This window comes from Mustela lutreola, chromosome X, assembly GCF_030435805.1.
Source record: "Mustela lutreola isolate mMusLut2 chromosome X, mMusLut2.pri, whole genome shotgun sequence".
In the NCBI taxonomy this organism is placed as follows: Eukaryota; Metazoa; Chordata; class Mammalia; order Carnivora; family Mustelidae; genus Mustela; species Mustela lutreola.
The window spans coordinates 47,130-64,320 of record NC_081308.1 but is presented as its reverse complement, the minus strand read 5'-3'; the positions used below and the strand labels follow the sequence as shown (position 1 = coordinate 64,320).

At 67.4% G+C, this 17,191-nt stretch overlaps 2 protein-coding genes across 10 annotated transcripts in view; one reads left to right on the top strand and one right to left on the bottom strand.

Moving 5' to 3' along the window:
• LOC131821561 (cohesin subunit SA-2-like) overlaps positions 1–2,045 on the bottom strand; it is a 49,146-nt gene extending 47,101 nt beyond the window's left edge. For 3 of the 8 annotated variants that reach the window (XM_059157746.1, XM_059157747.1, XM_059157748.1), the window contains exons 1-2: positions 1,522–2,042; positions 840–906 (exon numbers count right to left, since the gene is read on the bottom strand). In XM_059157746.1, coding sequence (XP_059013729.1) covers positions 840–906; positions 1,522–1,991 — 537 coding nt within the window. In that variant the 5' untranslated portion in view covers positions 1,992–2,042. Of the gene's footprint in view, positions 1–839; positions 907–1,521 lie in introns of all 8 variants that reach the window. The other 5 variants (XR_009349943.1, XM_059157749.1, XM_059157744.1 and 2 more) reach the window with 3 other exon arrangements.
• Positions 2,046–4,595: 2,550 nt separating this feature from the next.
• GTPBP6 (GTP binding protein 6 (putative)) lies at positions 4,596–16,565 on the top strand. 2 transcript variants are annotated; one of them, XM_059157757.1, is made up of 11 exons: positions 4,838–4,968; positions 7,687–7,913; positions 8,060–8,197; positions 8,792–8,862; positions 9,045–9,175; positions 9,548–9,618; positions 10,718–10,876; positions 12,796–13,004; positions 14,299–14,447; positions 14,927–15,079; positions 15,390–16,565. In XM_059157757.1, exons 2-11 carry the CDS (start codon positions 7,718–7,720, stop codon positions 15,511–15,513), a joined length of 1,401 nt encoding a protein of 466 aa, XP_059013740.1. In that variant the 5' UTR covers positions 4,838–4,968; positions 7,687–7,717; the 3' UTR covers positions 15,514–16,565. The 2 variants fall into 2 exon arrangements, with proteins under 2 accessions (XP_059013738.1, XP_059013740.1); XM_059157755.1 differs by lacking the exon at positions 7,687–7,913 and having other exon boundaries at positions 4,596–4,968.
• Positions 16,566–17,191: the final 626 nt, after the last annotated feature.

The window sequence follows — 17,191 nt, the reverse complement described above, 5'->3', positions numbered from 1 at the left end:
AGCTACGCCGAGGGAACAGATCCCGGCCCGGAAAGGAGATGAACAGAGACGCCGTGGTGTAGCAGGCACGGTACAGAAAGCCAGGAACGGCACATGGCGTCACGTCCAGGGACCGCGCAGATCGGCGGTGGGGGCCGTGAGGACACGCCACGAGGGAGGCAGAATCACCAAGGCCTGCGGGATTGCGGGGACGGCGTCCGCGGTCATCTCCCCGACCACAGGGACAATCGCACAGTGTCCGCGGGGCTCAACGTCCCCGTGGAGGGGGACACAGCAGATCAAGGGAAACGGGACTGAGAGCAGCCCGAGAAGTGAGATCCATGCCTGGGAGCAGCCAAGGGGCATCCGTCGCGCCTCGCCCTGGGGACACAGCTCTGGGCAAAGATGCAGGCCCCGCCCCGCAGTGCCCCGGACGCTCACCACCCCCATGGCCGCCGACCTCGGGGCCAGGGGGCTGTGGGCTCCGCCCCGGTCCCCACCCCCCCACGGACTATAGCACGGACGCGCAGCGTGTCACAAATTCCGCGGCCACGCGGAGTCGCCGCCCATACCCAGAGCCCGTGGACCCCCAGATGACGTCGGGGCTGCTGTTCCTCCCCGTCCCTCTGAGGTCAGGCGGGTGGAGAGACTACGGACAACGAGAACACTGGACAAACGTACAGCTGGGTCTTCCCGGGGACTGCCGGACGGTGCGACGGTCAGGGACCCCCACCTCCTTCCGTGGTCTTGTCCCCACCTTCTCGCCCACAAGAGGACAGGCCTGCTTCTCCCTTGGAGAGACCCCACACCTCGGGCCCGAGTCCCCACCCGTGCGGGACCTCCCCAAGCAGGACACTTACCGACACGCGGTCGCGGCCGCCGCCGCCGCCCGACACGGCTTTCGCCTCCGCTCGGCCAGACCTTCCGCTGAGACACAAGACAAGTCAGATCGCGGCGGGAAGCTGGGGGTCTCCGAGCCGCCCCCGACGCCCCATCGCTCTTCGATCCACACGCTTCCACACCCGGGGACGCCAGGCACGACGGGCACCACGCCACGGGTAGGAAGGCAGCCACGCGCCCCAGACAATGCCCGGGGACGGGGAGTGGCTCGGCTCAGGGAAGGCACGAGATTCTGCGAAGGGGGGGTCTGCCCTCCACCCCGGGCGCTCCCCGACTCTAAGTCAGTGTGCGAGGCTCGGGGTGTCCCCCGGCGGGAAACGCCTCCCACGCCGCCCGTGACGTGTCTTACCGACCACGGACACTTAACCGGGCCGACGAGGGAAGACGTCCCAAGCCCAGCGAAAACACGAGGGGCCGTGCCCGCCGTCCTCCACGCAGGGCTCCTCAGCCCCCGCACCCCTCCCCACCCGGCACCGTTTCTGCGCTGGGCAGAATACACAGGAGACGCGGGGACGGTCCCGGGAGCGCTCTGCTTCGGCAGGAAGGGGAGGGGACGCCCAGCTCGCCGGGAAGAAGCCCCGCACCCCATCCGCAGCCATGAGACACACCGACCCCAGGGAAGCCGTGAAAAAGATGCGTTACCTCATTGTCGGCGCTAATCCTGGCCGCGTCCCTCCCTCACCCACCCCCAGAAATCGCTGGGAAGGCAGGCTCGGCGGGGGGCGTGCGGTGCGTGCGGGGATCCCGGCCGACGGAGGAGCGCGGGGAGGGCCGGGTGCCGCGAGAGCCCCACACAGCCCTGCGAATGTGAGCTGGGCAGCTCCTGCTCCGGAGGACGGGGGCTTGCGGGAGTGGACCTGCCCACATCCGACGCCAGGTGGCGCAGAAGGACCACGCGGGCGGGCGGCCCAGTGAGGTCCTGCGGCCTCCTCCTGCACGGGGCGCCACCCCCCCAGCCTCCAAAGACAGGCTCCGGGGACAGAAGACCCCGTGGACTCCCTCATGCACATCCCCTGGCCTGGCGGTCTCCAGCCGTGTGACGGAGGAGGGGTGGGGGGCACGGAACAAAGACCCACACTCACAGCCCACGAGCCACACACTTGTGCACTCATCAGGGCAACTTTGAACCCAAGGCCCAGGAGACGGCATCCAGGAACCAGCGCCGGCCCGGGGCTTCCCGAGCGACCCTGAGTCCTGAGCAGGCAGCACCGGGAATGCCCAAAGTCAGCATCCCACGCCCAAGGCTCGCTCGGAGACCGTGCCCCTCAAGCACTGAGCGACTCCGTCCTGCCAGGCAAACTTCCAGACTCCGTAGTCCTGCCTACGACCCCCAAGGCGGGCTCCCAGATCCCCAGGGATGGGGCAGGACTCCTACGGCACGGTTCAGGACTCCTGGGGCTCCGCTTGCTCCTCCCCCACAAGGCAGGGTCTGGAGCCCCTGGCCCACACTCCGAGCTATTATCCCAGACTTTGGAACCCCTGGGGCCAGACGAGAATCTCCAAGGCAGAGTTCGGGCCCCCCATGGCTGATTCAAACCCCAGAACCCGAACCCCTGTGCCACACGTGGACAACCAGCACAGACTTCACGACGCCCCCTCCCCCCCCCGGCGGAATTCGGAACCTCCAAGTCGTGTTCAGGAACCCCCCCCCCACTCCCCGGCCAGGCTCCATACCCTACTGCAGACTTCAGGACCCCTCAGAACAGCTCCAACGCCCCCCAAGGAAGTGGCTGGGATCCCCAGGGCTGCACCTGCAGGATCCCCTGGAGGGATCTGCACTTAACCCCTCAGGTAAAGTTCGAGACCCCTGGGGCAGCCCTCAGACCTCCACTCAGGGTTCAGGATCCCGGGGCAGCACTCGGACCCCCACGCAGGATTTGAGACCCCTGGGACAGCACTCAGACCCCCAAGGTAAAGTTTGGGACCCCAGGAGCACCCATTAGGGCAACCTTGTGCCCCAGGGGCAGCAGTCAGAACCCCACAGCATGGGACCCCAGGGCAGCCCTCGGAAGCACACAGGGTTCGCGACCCCTGGGGGAGCACTTGGACACCCAAGGTAAGGTTTGGGACCCCCCAGGACAGCCCTCGGACCCCCACAGCAGGGAAGCCTGGCACACCACTTGCAGCCAACGCAGGGGAACCCCAAAGTAAAGTTTGGGACCGCTGGGGCAGCACTTGGAACCCCCCATGCAGGGGACCCCCCTGACATGGTTCAGGACCCCCAGGGCAGCACTCTGACCCCTACGGCAGGGGACGCCCAGGGCAGCACTCAGACCCCCACGGCAGCACTCGGACCTCCACACAGAGCTTTGACCCCCGGGCAACAGTCGGACCACCCACGGCAGGGGACCCTCGCGCAGCACTCGGACCCCCACGACAGGGTTCTAACCCCCAGGTTAGCACTTGGACTCCCCCCACAGAGCTCTGACCTCCGGGACAGCACTTGGACCCAACGGCAGAGGACCCACGGGCCAGCACGAGGACCCCCAAGCATGACCCAACTCCCGGGGCAGCACTTGCACCCCCACGCAGGCTCTGATCCCTGGGGCAGCACTTTGACCCCCACGCAGGGCTCTGACCCCGGGGGCAGCATTCGGCCCCCACGCAGGGCTCTGACCTCTGGGGCAGCACTCAGACCCACGGCAGGGGACCCGCGGGGCAGCACTCGGACCCCCCACGACAGTGTTCTGACCCCCGAGGCAGCACTTGGACCCCCACGCAGGGCTTTGACTCCCGAGGCAGCACTCGGATCCCCACACAGGGCTTTGATCCCCGGGGCAGCACTCGGACCCCATGAAGTGCTCTGACCCCCAGGGCAGCACTCGGACCCCCCACGACAGTGTTCTGACCCCCGAGGCAGCACTTGGACCCCCAAGCAGGGCTCTGACCCCCGAGGCAGCACTCGGACCCCCATGCAGGGCTCTGACCCCCGAGGCAGCACTCGGACCCTCACGCAGGGCTCTGATCCCCGGGGCAGCACTCGGACCCCATGAAGGGCTCTGACCCCCGGGGCAGCACTCAGCCCCACAGCAGGGGACCTGTGGGGCAGCACTCGGACCCCCCACGACAGTGTTCTGACCCCCAGGGCAGCACTTGGACCCCATGAAGGGCTCTGACCCCCCGGGCAGCACTCGGACCCCCACGCAGGGCTCTGACCCCCGGGGCAGCACTCGGACCCTCACGCAGGGCTCTGATCCCCGGGGCAGCACTCAGCCCCACAGCAGGGGACCCGTGGGGCAGCACTCGGACCCCCCACGACAGTGTTCTGACCCCCAGGGCAGCACTTGGACCCCATGAAGGGCTCTGACCCCCCGGGCAGCACTCGGACCCCCACGCAGGGCTCTGACCCCCGGGGCAGCACTCGGACCCCCACGCAGGGCTCTGACCCCCGAGGCAGCCCTCGGAAGCCCACGCAGGCCTCTGACCCCCACGCAGGGAGGGCTCTGACCCCCGGGGACGGTAGTGGACTTCCAGGACCAGACTCGGCCGCAGAGGGGGACGCGTGGCGGGAAGCGGCCGCCCCGGCCCAATACCGGCGCCCGGCCCCGCTGGCCGCGCTACCTGGTCCCGGGTCTCCGGAGAGCAGGACCCGCAGAAGCGAAGCTCGTCGGGGCCGGCCGCGTCCCGCCCCCCAGCGCCCGCGTGCGCCCATCGGGCACGTGACGCCCGGCGGCCAATGGGGAGCTCGCACGGAGGCACCACCCCCCCGAGGTCCCGCCTCTTTGCGTGCGGCCAAAGGCGGAATGTGGGCCCTGCGGGCCTCCGTCCGCCCGGGGGCCTGGGTCTCCCGCGTGGTTCGCGGCCGCGGGGCCCCGAGAGCTGCGCCGCCGCTGCCCGCGTTCCCGCATCGCGCGCTCGCCGCCTTCGGCCCCGGGGGACTCCAGGGCCCGGGAGGTGGAGGACGGGGCCCACGGGCTGATGGCCCGAGCAGCCGAGCGGGAGAGGAGGAGGGACTGGAGGATGCGGAGGAGGAAGAGGAGGAGGAGGAGCTACTGAGGAGGGACCCTTTGCTGCCGGCGGGGACCCAGCGCGTGTGTCTGATTCACCCTGAGGTCAAGCGGGGACCGCGGAAGCAGCAGCGGACCGGAGGTGACCCGGGCGGTACCGCGGCCGGGGTCGGGGCCGGGGACACTGAAAGGCGGGGTTTCCGGGGGCGGAGAATCGGAGGGGGCGGGGCTCCGAGTGCTGGCGCTGGGGAAGGGGCCGGGGACACTGAGAGGCGGGACTTCCGGGGGCGGAGACTCGGAGGGGCGGGGCTCCGGGTGCTGGCGCTGGGGAAGGAGCCGGAGACACTGAGAGGCGGGGCTTTCGGGGTGGAGACTCGGAGGGGGCGTGGCTCCGGGTGCTGGCGCTGGGGAAGGGGCCGGAGACACTAAGAGGCGGGGCTTTCGGGGTGGAGACTCGGAGGGGGCGGGGCTCCGAGTGCTGGCGCTGGGGAAGGGGCCGGAGACACTGAGAGGCGGGGCTTTCGGGGTGGAGACTCGGAGGGGGCGGGGCTCCGGGTGCTGGCGCTGGGGAAGGGGCCGGAGACACTGAGAGGCGGGGCTTTCGGGGTGGAGACTCGGAGGGGGCGTGGCTCCGGGTCCTGGCGCTGGGGAAGGAGCCGGAGACACTGAGAGGCGGAGCTTTCGGGGTGGAGACTCGGAGGGGGCGGGGCTCCGGGTGCTGGCGCTGGGGAAGGGGCCGGAGACACTGAGAGGCGGGGCTTTCGGGGTGGAGACTCGGAGGGGGCGGGGCTCCGGGTGCTGGCGCTGGGGAAGGAGCCGGAGACACTGAGAGGCGGAGCTTTCGGGGTGGAGATTCGGAGGGGGCGGGGCTCCGAGTGCTGGCGCTGGGAAAGGGGCCGGAGACACTGAGAGGCGGGGCTTCCGAGGGCGGAGACTCGGAGGGGGCGGAGCTTCGAGTGCTGGCGCTGGGGAAGGGGCCGGAGACACTGAGAAGCGGGGCTTTCGGGGTGGAGACTCGGAGGGGGCGTGGCTCCGGGTGCTGGCGCTGGGGAAGGGGCCGGAGACACTGAGAGGTGGGGCTTCCGAGGGCGGAGATTCGGAGGGGGCGGGGCCTCGAGTGCTGGTGCTCGGGGCGGAGACTTGGCGGGGCGCTCCGAGGGTAGTCGAGGGACCTTGGGGCGGGTCGGAGTCCTCAGGGGGCCGTGCCAGGGCGGGGCTTCGCGTTCTGGCGCTTGGGAAGGTGCCGGGGATGCTGAGAGGCGGGCCTTTCGGGGGGCGGGGCTTCGAGTGCTGCTGGTCGGGGCGGGGACTAGGAGGGGCTGAGCTCCGAGGGTGTGGCTCGAGGAGGGGTCCTGGGGGCGGGGCCCGGGATTAGAGGCGGGACTGCGGCGGGAGGGGTGGAGACTCAGGGGCGGGGTTCCAGGGCCGGTGCTCCGGGTGGGTGAAACCGCCCCCCGCCGCGCCGCCGCATCCTGACTCTTCTGCTCTCGGTGCCGTTCCCAGGGCACATGTTGCACCTGTCACAGTCGTCACATCTGCCCGCGGCGGGGGTGGGGGGTCGTGCCTCGGCCTAGCCCGGCCCGCTCACAGGCCGGTCACAGGAATGCTTCCTTGTGTCGGAGCGATTCTGACCGCTCGCCTTTGCGTGCCGTTCTTTCTTGGGCTTTCCGTCTCTCTGCTTACGCTGCCCGCCTGTCTGGCGTGCTTCCTGCTTAATCCGCTAGAGCCCGCGGTCCGGATCGTAGTGGGTTTTTTCCAAAGTGGGCTTATTTATTAATCAGAAATAGAGAACCCACAAGCAGGGGGAGCGGCAGACTCACAGGATTCCTGCCCAGCTTCTGCATTGCAGAACTCGTTCCCAGGGCCGTGTGGGCAGGGGACGCGGTCCGTAGTCCCCGTCGTGCCTGAGGCCCTGCGTCAGAACTCTGGCCTGCACACACTGCTCTGGCCGCTCACTCCCACCAGGCACCCAGTCCTGGGCTTGGGCAGTTCCACGTGGCGAGTAGACCACATGCCCAGATGCTGGCCGCGGGCATCCCTGGAAGTCTCACGACCCCAGCAGAGGGTTGTTGGAAGCCGATCTGCGATGCAGCAAGGGGACAGGGCCCCACCAGGGAGGTGGCGAAAGAAACTGCCTGGGGGCTTGCTGATGGGCTGCGTGTGACATATAAGAAGGGACGCTGGGAGTGGCCCCGTGCCCTTGGTTGGAGCACCGGAGGGGAGGAGGTGCAGAGGACCCGCGATGCCCGTCAGGAGTCAGAGCTTAGGAGACTGTGCATCCCCTCAGCTCAGAGGTTGGGGCACCCCGTCTCCCACCAAGCAGAGTGTGCAGCTTTTCTGCAGGACTTTGGATCCCCCCAGCTTCATCATGGACCCCCCACCCCGGGCTCAGTTTCCTCCCTGTGCCTGAGCTCTGCAAACAATTCGGGGGCCTAAAATTGGCCCAGAGCCCTCAGCACCCGGTCACTGGAGGGGGTACAATGAGCACGGGGTGCATGTCCGGAAGGGACTGCTCCTCTGGGACATTGTGCTGTGGGGAGGGGCACAGGGTGGCCTTGGGGGCGGTCGGGAGAACGCGGCGTCTCAGGGGTGCCCTGTACTGCCTCCCTGCTTGGGAATGCTGTCAGGACGAGCCTCGGGCTTGAGGCCCCAGTCCCCCATGCCCTCAGCTCCTGGGACCAGCCCCTCCTTGGGACCCTAACCCCGTATCTGAGATGCTCACTGAACTCTCCCCAGGCCCCCTCCTGCACAGGCTGGCACCAAGGCCCCATACGTCATCCTGTCCGTCCTGGGCGCTGCTTGCTATCTTTCCTGTATAGCATTGGCAGGGGGTTCGGGGACACCCACTCCTTGCCCACAGGGCTCACAGCCCACCCCATGGGGAATGCAACATGTTCCGTGGGCCCTTGGGCGCTCCATGCAAGATACGCTGTGTGCTGGGGCACGGAAGAGCATGGAGGCCTCCCGTTTGCTGCCACGTCCCCGGCTGCCGCGTTAGGAGGACCCGTCCTTGCATTCCCCTGGCCTCATCCTCCGCTTCTCGCCGTCTGTGGCTGGAACAGCATCGCTGTGTCGTGGAACACATGGGTACGGGGGTCCTTTCTCACCTCTGTGCACGCTGCACGAAGCCATCCCAGCCAAGGGACATGGGCCGGGGCAGGCCAGGCAGGGCTGGACGGGGCCCGGGGCCCATGGGGACGTGTCCCTCACTCTGGCCCTGTGTCTCCTGAAAGCTGAGTGGCAGGTGGCGGAAGCAGAAGCACTGGTCCACACCCTGGACGGCTGGTCGGTGGTGGAAAGGATGGTGGTGCCCACCAAAACACCCGATGGAAAGCTCATCTTCGGCAAAGGGACTCTGGAGCACCTGACAGGTGGGTCCCTGCGCTCCTGCCTTCCTGAGAGAAACAGAGCGACAGATGGGCTCTCACCGGGGCCCTATAGAGGCGTCCTCTTGGGAACTTGGATCAGACACCGAGAAGCCCAGCGTGCCTCTCTCACGGCTTGCTCCGTGCCCAGTGGTGCCACTGGGGCCATTCAGAGTAGGGGGACAGCGGCCCCGAAGCCCCCTGGTCTATCTGCCCCTCCACACAGCGTGCTGGGTGTGAACTCTGTTTCCACGGACGCCCGAGGATCTGCAGCCCCCGCTGACGTCCAGCTCACGGCACAGATCAGCACGCTCCGCACATAGGCCCAGAGGGCTGTGCACCGGCCACGTCCGTCACCCCGAGGTCTTAGACCCGTTCAGTCCCCGTGGGCTTGTGCACCGGCCGTGTGTCTGCAAGACCCACAGCCCTGCAGATGGAGCCCCGTCCTCCCCTTGACCCCTGTCCCGCACACCCGACTTTGCTGACCTACGCCCAGAGACTAGAGGCTGTCTGGCGGACCCGGCCGGCCAAAGCTCGGGTCAGTCCCACGAAGGACTGCACGGCACACAGACATCCGACGGGGCCTTCTCTCCTCCCCAGAGAGAGTCAGAGGGTCGCCCGAAATCACGGCGGTCTTTCTGAACGTGGAGAGGCTGGCCACGCCGACCAAGGTATGCGGGAGGCCCTCTGTGTTTCCCAGGCCGGCGCGTGTTGGGTCAGCGCGTTGGGGTGTTGGGTCCGCGTCCCCCTGGGGCAGGACGGCGGAGGGTGGCGGACCGCACCCAGCGTCCCATCCGCCCCCTTCGCCCGAGGAGCCGCCACGGACGCCTTCCCTCCCTCCCCCCCTTTGCAGAAGGAGCTGGAGGCCCGCTGGGGCGTGCCGGTGTTCGACCGGTTCACGGTGGTGCTTCACATTTTCCGCTGCAACGCCCGGACCAAGGAGGCGCGTCTGCAGGTGGCCCTGGCTGAGCTGCCCCTTCTCAGGTCCCTGGCCTCCGCGGGCTGGCGCAGCGTACCCCAGACCCTCTTCCGGCGGCTGTGTGTGGGACCCGACCGCCCCCTGGAGCGTGGCAAGGACAGGGTGCGGGGCCGGCCACGCCCTCCCGGACAGCCGGCTGGGCAGCTGCCGTGCCCAAGCAGCACGTCGGCCAGGGCACGTCCCCCTGGTCGGCCCATCACCTCACTGTGGGGCCCTCCGTCCACGGTGTGACGGGATGGGCAGGGGGAGGACCACCTCGCCCTGTTCTCTGCACCCAGACTTCTCGTCCTCACTTCTCCGTGTTGGCACCGGCCGTGCTCGCCCTGGGTGGGCATGTGTTTCCGTTCCTGTCTGCTGAGATGCCCCTTCCCACGCAGGTCCCGCCTGAAAAGCAGCACTGCCCGCCCAGATGCGCAAGGATGGGGCTCGCGCTCTATCATGGGGTCAGGTAACGTGTGGGGTCTTGTCACAGGGTGCTGGGGGTGGGGGGGGTGTCCCAGCAGCCACGCCTAGTGAAGAGGACAACGTTGCTGAGGATCCAGTGGGGCAGGGGCGGCCTGTGGGCCTCTTGTGTGTCATCTTCGGGCAAACTGAGACATGCCGGCCGTCTCTGCTGGCAGCTGGAACAAAGGACCACGAACCAGGGGCTTAAAAACCTCAGAATCTATCTTCCTCGCTTCGGAGAGCAGAGTCTGAGATCCGGGTGTAGCGGGTACTCAGACCCAGACGGGACAGGGATGCCGAGATCCAGGCGGGACAGGGATGCTGAGATCCAGGCAGGACAGGGATACCGAGATCCAGGCAGGACTAGGATGCTGAGATCCAGGCAGGACAGGGATGCCGAGATCCAGGCAGGACAGGGATGCTGAGATCCACGCAGAACAAGGATGCTGAGATCCAGGCAGGACAGGGATGCTGAGATCCAGGCAGGACAGGGATGCTGAGATCCAGGCGGGGCAGGGCTGTGCTCTCCCGAGGCTCTAGGAGTTGGTCCTTCCTGCCTCTTCCCGCTTCTGGGGCTCCAGGCGTCCCTGGGCTGCTTACCGCGTCCCTCCCACCTCGGACTCCGTCCTCACGTAGCTTCTCTTCTCTGTCTCCTTCCAGCTTTCATGGGGACCTTTATGTTTTGATTTAGGGCCCCTCATCTAGGATGAGCCCATCTCAGATCCTCGACTGGTTGTATGTGCTCAGACCCTACTCTAAAACAGGGTCCCGTTCACAGGTCCTGGGGGTCAGGATGTGGATGTGTCTCTACGGGCACGTCTCAAGTCGGCTGTGGCTTTCATGGGGCTGTCTTTGCAAGGCTGCCCTTCCGCCCGCGGCGGATGTGAGGGGGCAGGAGGCCACGGCAAGACCACCTTCTGCTGCATGAAGCCGTCTTGCCGGTGGGAAGGCGTTGGGGCAGTGGCCTCGAGGTAGAGCAGGATGGGGGATCCCTGTGAGAAGATCCCGGTCCGTATCCCGCTCAGGGAGCCCCGTGGCGCTGTTGGCTCAGGCGTCTTCGCTGCCTCCTCCGCTGGCTGACGCGTGCTCTCGGGCGTCTCCAGGAGAATTGTTCGTGCAGGTGCAGCAGCGCCTCTTGAAGGAAAAGGAAATGAAGATCCGGAAGGCCCTGGAGAGACTCAGGCAGAAACGGCGGCTCCTGGGGACGCGGCGGAGGCGGCAGGAGTTCCCGGTGATCGCCGTGGTGGGGTACACCAACTGCGGTGAGAGCCCCTGCGGGCGCGAGAAGCAGGGTCCGCGCTGCCCTCACACCCTGTACCCTTGGCTGGGCCCGTGTGTTTGGGGAGAATCTGTCGCAAATGCACCAAGACCGTGGCCCTCAGAGGGCCGACCCAGGAGCACAGGTGGAGAGCGGGGCTGCCGTCCTCAGGGGGGTCACAGCGCCCACGGCCCACACCCCGTCAGGTCACGGGTGTGGTTCTCGAGCGCCGGACGGTGGTCAGGGCTCCTGTCCCTTACTGGGGCGTTGTAAACTCAGTGATAGGAAAGAAACCGAGATGCTTTGAAGCTCATTCCCGGTAGACCTGCCCGTAGAGGAAGGAGAACCGTCCGGCTTGCGACCGCTGAGACGCCACGGCACGTCTCAAGGTTCCGCTCACGTGTGGGCTGTGCGCGGCCGCAGACAGGATGCCGGCCCTCGGGTTTCCTTGGTGCTGAGGCCCTGGGCTCACGGGGACCCTCCCACACAGGGCAAGCACGGAGGCTCACTTCCTCACCCTCCAGACTTGCCCCGCAAGCGTGAGCTGCCCTAAGGTCCGGTCCCTGTGTGTGGCCGGAAGACCACCGTGACGCCACCGCCCCGTCCTCAAGGAGCGGGTGGTCCCGTCCGAGGAGAGAGGGAACATCCCACAACACCTGGGCCGGGACACCGGGGAGATACCTAGGCTTCGGAGACTCTCTCTGCACCACAGCTCACTGCTGTGCGGGACGCAGGCGACTTCTCTGCGGTCCTGGGGGGCGGGCATTACACAGGGGTCTGTGGGGTCCCTGAGGCTCGGCCGGCGCGTGGGACAAGAGGAGGCATCCATAACCAGGCACCTGCTGTCCGTCCACAGTGCCCGGTCACCCCGCGGCAGGCGGGTCCCCTGCTGCTTCACCTTCAGGTCAGGCCCCCCAGCGGCCGCCGGCCGTGTCCGAGGGCTAGTCTGGGACCAGTGGGCCCCGAGCAGGGTCTGGGTTTGGACGCGGGTTCTCCTGTTGGTAAGGTTGTAGGGGAGCACCCCCTGGGGGCCGTCAGACACGCGCAGCTCCCGACGGTCTACACCGTCACTCTCCATCGGCACCATCCCCCGTCACACAGACACCCGCCCCTGACACACGGCACACACTCCCGTACCGTCACCCCGTGACACTGACACACACCCCCACACACAGTGTACCCGCCCCCCCACATCACCCCGTGTACACAGACACCCGTGCTCTCACACCGCACACACACCCGTACCATCACCCCGTCTACACAGACACACACCCCCACACACAGTGTACCCGCCGCCTCACCATCACCCTGTCTACACAGACACCCACGCTCTCACAGCGCACACACACCTGTACCATCTACACAGACACCTACCCGCACACACAGTGTACCCGCCCCCTCACCATACCCTGTCTACACAGACTCCCGCGCTCTCACACCGCACACATTCCTCCTGCACCCGCCTCGGTCTGCCGTCACTCTTCCGTATGCCCATAGCCCTGCGTCTCCGGCACACGGGGCCCCTGCCTCGTCTGTGTGAACACGAGTCCTGTATCGCGCACGGACCTAGAGGACGCCCGTGTCTGCAGCATGCCCTCGTCTGCCCGGGTGCCCGCCCACCCCCTCCCATTCACACATCCCCACCCTGGCTACCCCAGTGCCATCCCCTAGGTAGCCTCTCGTGCCCCAGGCCCTGGACCCCCGACCCCCGTGCACGACGGGAAGCAGCGTCCTCTCAACCACGAGGCAACCCAGGGGTCCTGCAGAGATGAGACCTAGGCCCTCAGAGACCTCACCCACCGTGGCCACCCCTCGGCCAGGGGCATGTGGGTCCGACTTGGAGCCGCCCGAGGTACAGCAGTGGACTGTGGGGCCCGTGGGGGGGGCCTGACATGCCTGTGTCCCCTGTGGCCCACCTTCCAGGAAAAACCACGCTGATTAAGGCCCTGACCGGCGACGACGCTGTCCAGCCCCGGGATCAGCTGTTTGCGACACTGGACGTCACGGCTCACGCCGGCTGGCTGCCCTCCCGCATGGCCGTCATCTACATGGACACCATCGGCTTCCTCTCCCAGCTGCCCCACAGCCTCATCGAGTCCTTCTCTGCCACCCTGGAGGACGTGGCTCATTCAGTGAGTGTGGGACGATCCCAGGGGCCAGGTTCCCTGAAACACCGGCGTTACCTGAGGCCAGGTCCTCTCATACACGACACAACCCCGGGGACTGGGTCCCCTCCAACATGACACAACAGGGGGTCTGGGTCCCCTCAAACAGGACACGGCCCTGGGGCCCGGGGCCCGACACACACAACACGAGGCAGGGATCAGGTCCCATCGGTCACAGCGCAGCCCTGGGGTCCGGATCCTCTCAGTCATGACACAACGTGGGGACCAGATTCCGTCATACGTGTTGCGGCGCGAGGGCCTGGGTCACCCTCACACACAGCACAGCTCAGAGCCCAGGTCTCACATGTGACAGCCCCGGGGACTACCGTCCCTCCCCGGCCGGAAACTGGCGCCTCACGCCCCCTTGACAGCGAGGCCTTCCTAGGGACCTCTTCCGAGACGGATTCCGGACGGAGGTGGAGCCCCTCTGCAGGGAGACCTGGGACTCCGGCCCCTTGGCCCTCGGGTCCGCCTTCGTGGGCAGCTTCGGGGTGATGGGATGCAACGGCACGTGCTGTTGGGGCGTCCGCCAAAACCCCAACCTAGTGTCTGCACGAGGAAACAACCAAACACCAACTGGAGGGCGTCCCCCAAAATGCCCACACGTGCTGAACGCGGGCAGGGTTCAGAGGAGCCAGGATTGGTGATAGACGGACGTGCCACGTGTCCAGCCTGGCGTCCCAGGACAGAAGGAAGAGATGCGTGACTCCGGAAAGACAGGAGCACGCCGGGGTCCCCCTTGTCCGTGGCCTGTGCTCCCGGGAATGGGCGGCGGGGGTCCCTGCCTTCCTGTTTGCCTTTTCCAGAACCAAACGTTTCTGGGATAAAACGCTTATCTTTTTCTTAATTTCACGTGCCCCGAAGTCCTGGGAGCAAACGCTGCAGAACGTAAGCGGTCGGTCCCTCGGTTTCCCGGGGCAGAATTACAAGCAATTCCTCCTCTTTCCCACTGTGCGTTTTCCCAGTAACGAGTCGGATCCCTGCCTGTGCACCGTTTAAAGTCAGGCAAAAAGGGTTCTTCCAGGTTCAAAGGAAGCGCGAGTCTGGAAGTTGCCCAGTGAGCGTGCAGCCGTAGAGCGGGACCCTGTGCGGTTTGAGGCGCCTCAAACGCCCAGGGCCCTGGGCTGGGTGCAGGCGAGCGGCCTGTCCGGGGCGGGACCCCGCACCACGGCCCAGCGGTGGTGTCCGGGAGCTCCCGCCTGGGCGTGCGGTGCCCCGTCCCGCCAGCCCGTCCCCACCGCATGGCTCGTCTGCTTCTCAGGATCTGATCGTCCACGTGAGGGACGTGACCCACCCTGAGACGGAGCTGCAGAAAGCCAGTGTCCTGTCCAGCCTGCGCGGCCTGCGCCTGCCCGCGCCCCTGCTGGACTCCATGCTGGAAGTTCATAACAAGACGGACCTGGTGCCCGGGTGAGTGCACCCCTGCCTGCCCACGGCCTCAAGGCTCCATGGCCCCATGACCCCTTCCTGCCCAAGACCCCACGACCCTGGAGTCTCGTGCCTGGTGGGTGCTGGCGGGGCACTGGTGTGACGGTGGCCGCACCATGACTGACGAGATCAGGCTGCGTTCGTCCTCCCGGGGCGCGTCCCTCCTGCTCTCAGGAAGACAAGGGGGTCAGAGCACCCTTCGCCCACCTGCCGTGAGGGCTTTCACACGCAAGCAGCCACAGGCCGGCAGACCGGAAATTTTGGGGTCTTCTGTTCTGAGTCCTCTCACCCCATGGACCCCGTATTTCCCGGCACCCTTATCGTGGTTTCCGTGCTGTTCCCGTCCGACATCCTGATGCACACGGACGTGGTCCCGGGGGGAGCTCGGGGGGCCGGCGTCCCTGGGGGACCCTTGCTCCGTCTCTCTGAGGCTGAGCCGCATCTGGGCTGTCCCCGTCCAGGTATAGCCCGGTGGAACCCCAGGCTGTGGCCGTGTCCGCCCTGTGGGGGCACGGGCTCCCAGAGCTGAAGGCGCGGCTGGAGGACGCCGTCCTGAGAGCCACGGGGAGACAGGTCCTCACCCTGCGGGTTCGGCTGGCGGGCGCACAGCTGAGGTGCGTGGGGCTGGCCTGGCAGGGGAGGGGCCGTGGCCGTGGCTGTGCAGGGGGTGCAGGTGCGGGAAAGGCGGCGGAACGGGCCCAGCACCAGCACGCAGAGGAGTCGTGTGGTTTCTGAGGTTGCCCACTGCGAAGCTGGGTTCCTCAGCCCACATGCGGGGCCAGCCAGCTGTCGGTGCGCAGGCCACGGGCAGGCCACGGGCAGGCCACGGGCGGGGGCGGCAAGGCTGTGGGCGGCCCGGGGACGGAACTCTCTCGGTGGAGTCCCTTCCGCTCACGCGCCCTCTGCCCTCACGCACGCCCGCAGCTGGCTGCATCAGGAGGCCACCGTGCAGGCCGTGGACGTGATTCCCGAGGCCGGAGTGGCCGACGTCACCGTCGTCATCAGCAAGTCCGCCTATGGCAAGTTCAGGAAGCTCTTCCCCGAGTGAATGGACGTCGTGTCCGCCGCCGTCTCTGGGCCTCCTGCCGCCCCTTCCGTGGCCGCTTCGGGAGGAAGGGCCGGCGGCCGGATGTCGAAGGTCAGCTTGCTGGTCCACTGAGCAGCTCCGCTGCTGGCGGACCGCACGTGCCTCGTGAGAGCGGACGTGCCTCCCGCAGGGTTCTGGCCGCAGGACACGGGCTCCCTGCTGCTTCCAGCGGGGGCCACCCTGCAGGAGGACGTCCCGCCCGTGCCGGCCGAGAGGGGGCCGGTGGCGGCTTCCCCGTCCGCCGCGTGTCGTAGACTCAGCAGCCAGGCCTCCTGCTCCCCACGGAGCGCCCTGGATGTCCGGACGGTCTCCCGGAGGCACGGAAGCCTCTCGGCACAGGCCGTGGGAAAACACGGCGCGTCCTTGAATCAGCACGAAACGGGGGTGCTCCGCGCTCGCCGGCAGCCGGCTGGGACGGGGCAAGGCTGGAGGGACCACAGCTTTCCCACGGCCGTCAGGGCCTGGGGCTGCCTTCACCAAAGCGCCCGGGACACAGGACAGGATGCCGGTCCCTCTGCTGTTAGAGACGTTGCGTGGACATTGCAGGGGGGCCCTGAGCCCGGCGCTGTTCCCTGTTCTCCGGAGGGGACGGTGACGTGAGTGGCCACCCTGTTGCTACCCCGGACGGTGTCATGCTTGCTTTCCCCCTTCGATGCGTGTTCACCCTTACAGCGGTGCTGTGGGAGTGATTCCAGATTTCGGAACTCCGGGATTAAGGAAAAAACACCTGTAGCCTGCCTGCGGGTCTGTGGGGCGGGGGAGGCTTTCTTGCGGACGGGGGAGCGTTCTTCTCATGGCAGCGTGAAATGAGAAAACGGTTGGGAAAGCGGATCGCCGCAGTGCTGGCGTGGAGGCCGGAGGGGACGCTGGCAGTCGGGGACAGCAGGGAGCACGAGGACCGTGGAAGCCGGGTTCCCACCCGCAGGCCCCAGCCCCTGACGTGGGCCCCGGGAGACCCAGGTCCACGTGCTGGCTTGCGGGACCGTTAGGAGAATACATGGGTGTGCTCTGAAGTCCGCACGTGTGGTCGTCTGTCCAGCGGCTCCGGGACGCTCGCACGTGCGGGGTCCTGCGGCACGGGCAGGCAGGACCGGACGACAGTGCCCCGCGTGCCGGCTGTGGGCTGGGGCAGCCTCTCGCGGTCTTCCCAGGGGGGCCCCGAGGGCTGAGTGTGCGGCTGAGATGAGGTCCCGTGGTGCGGTCCACGGACAGGGTGGTGTGAGGGTCCTGCACGGCCATCGTCGGGGCCGGTGAGGCAGATTAGGGGAGCACGAGGTCCCCCAGCACTGGGCAGGGTGGTGGACGGAGAGGCACGCCAGCGCACGGTCCTCACTGGCCCCGTGGCCGGGGCAGGCTGCAGGACAGCCCAGGTGTGCTTGCGGCATCAGGACAGCTGCTGCCCTAGGACAGTGGACCATCGAGACCCGCCCGGCTTTCTGGTTTACTCGGCTCAGCCCCTGGGGGGTTGGGTGCTACGGGGTCTCTGAAGCTCCGGCACGGGCCACCCCAGCTCCCAAGGCGCAGCCCAGTCCACGTGCCCCTAGGAATGTGCCCGCTCGACCCCGAACGCCCGCGGCCATGCATTCTGCCCGGTACTATGTCGGGGGCACCCACGTGCCTCCAGGCCCCCCTGGGCTCC

Excerpts from the sequence above, each read along its gene's own strand:
- GTPBP6 (XM_059157755.1), top strand. The coding sequence starts at position 4,623 with ATGTGGGCCCTGCGGGCCTCCGTCCGCCCGGGGGCCTGGGTCTCCCGC. Across the intron at positions 8,863-9,044 it reads GGCTGGCCACGCCGACCAAG|AAGGAGCTGGAGGCCCGCTG; the intron begins GTATGCGGGAGG and ends CCCCCTTTGCAG. Across the intron at positions 14,448-14,926 it reads AAGACGGACCTGGTGCCCGG|GTATAGCCCGGTGGAACCCC; the intron begins GTGAGTGCACCC and ends GTCCCCGTCCAG.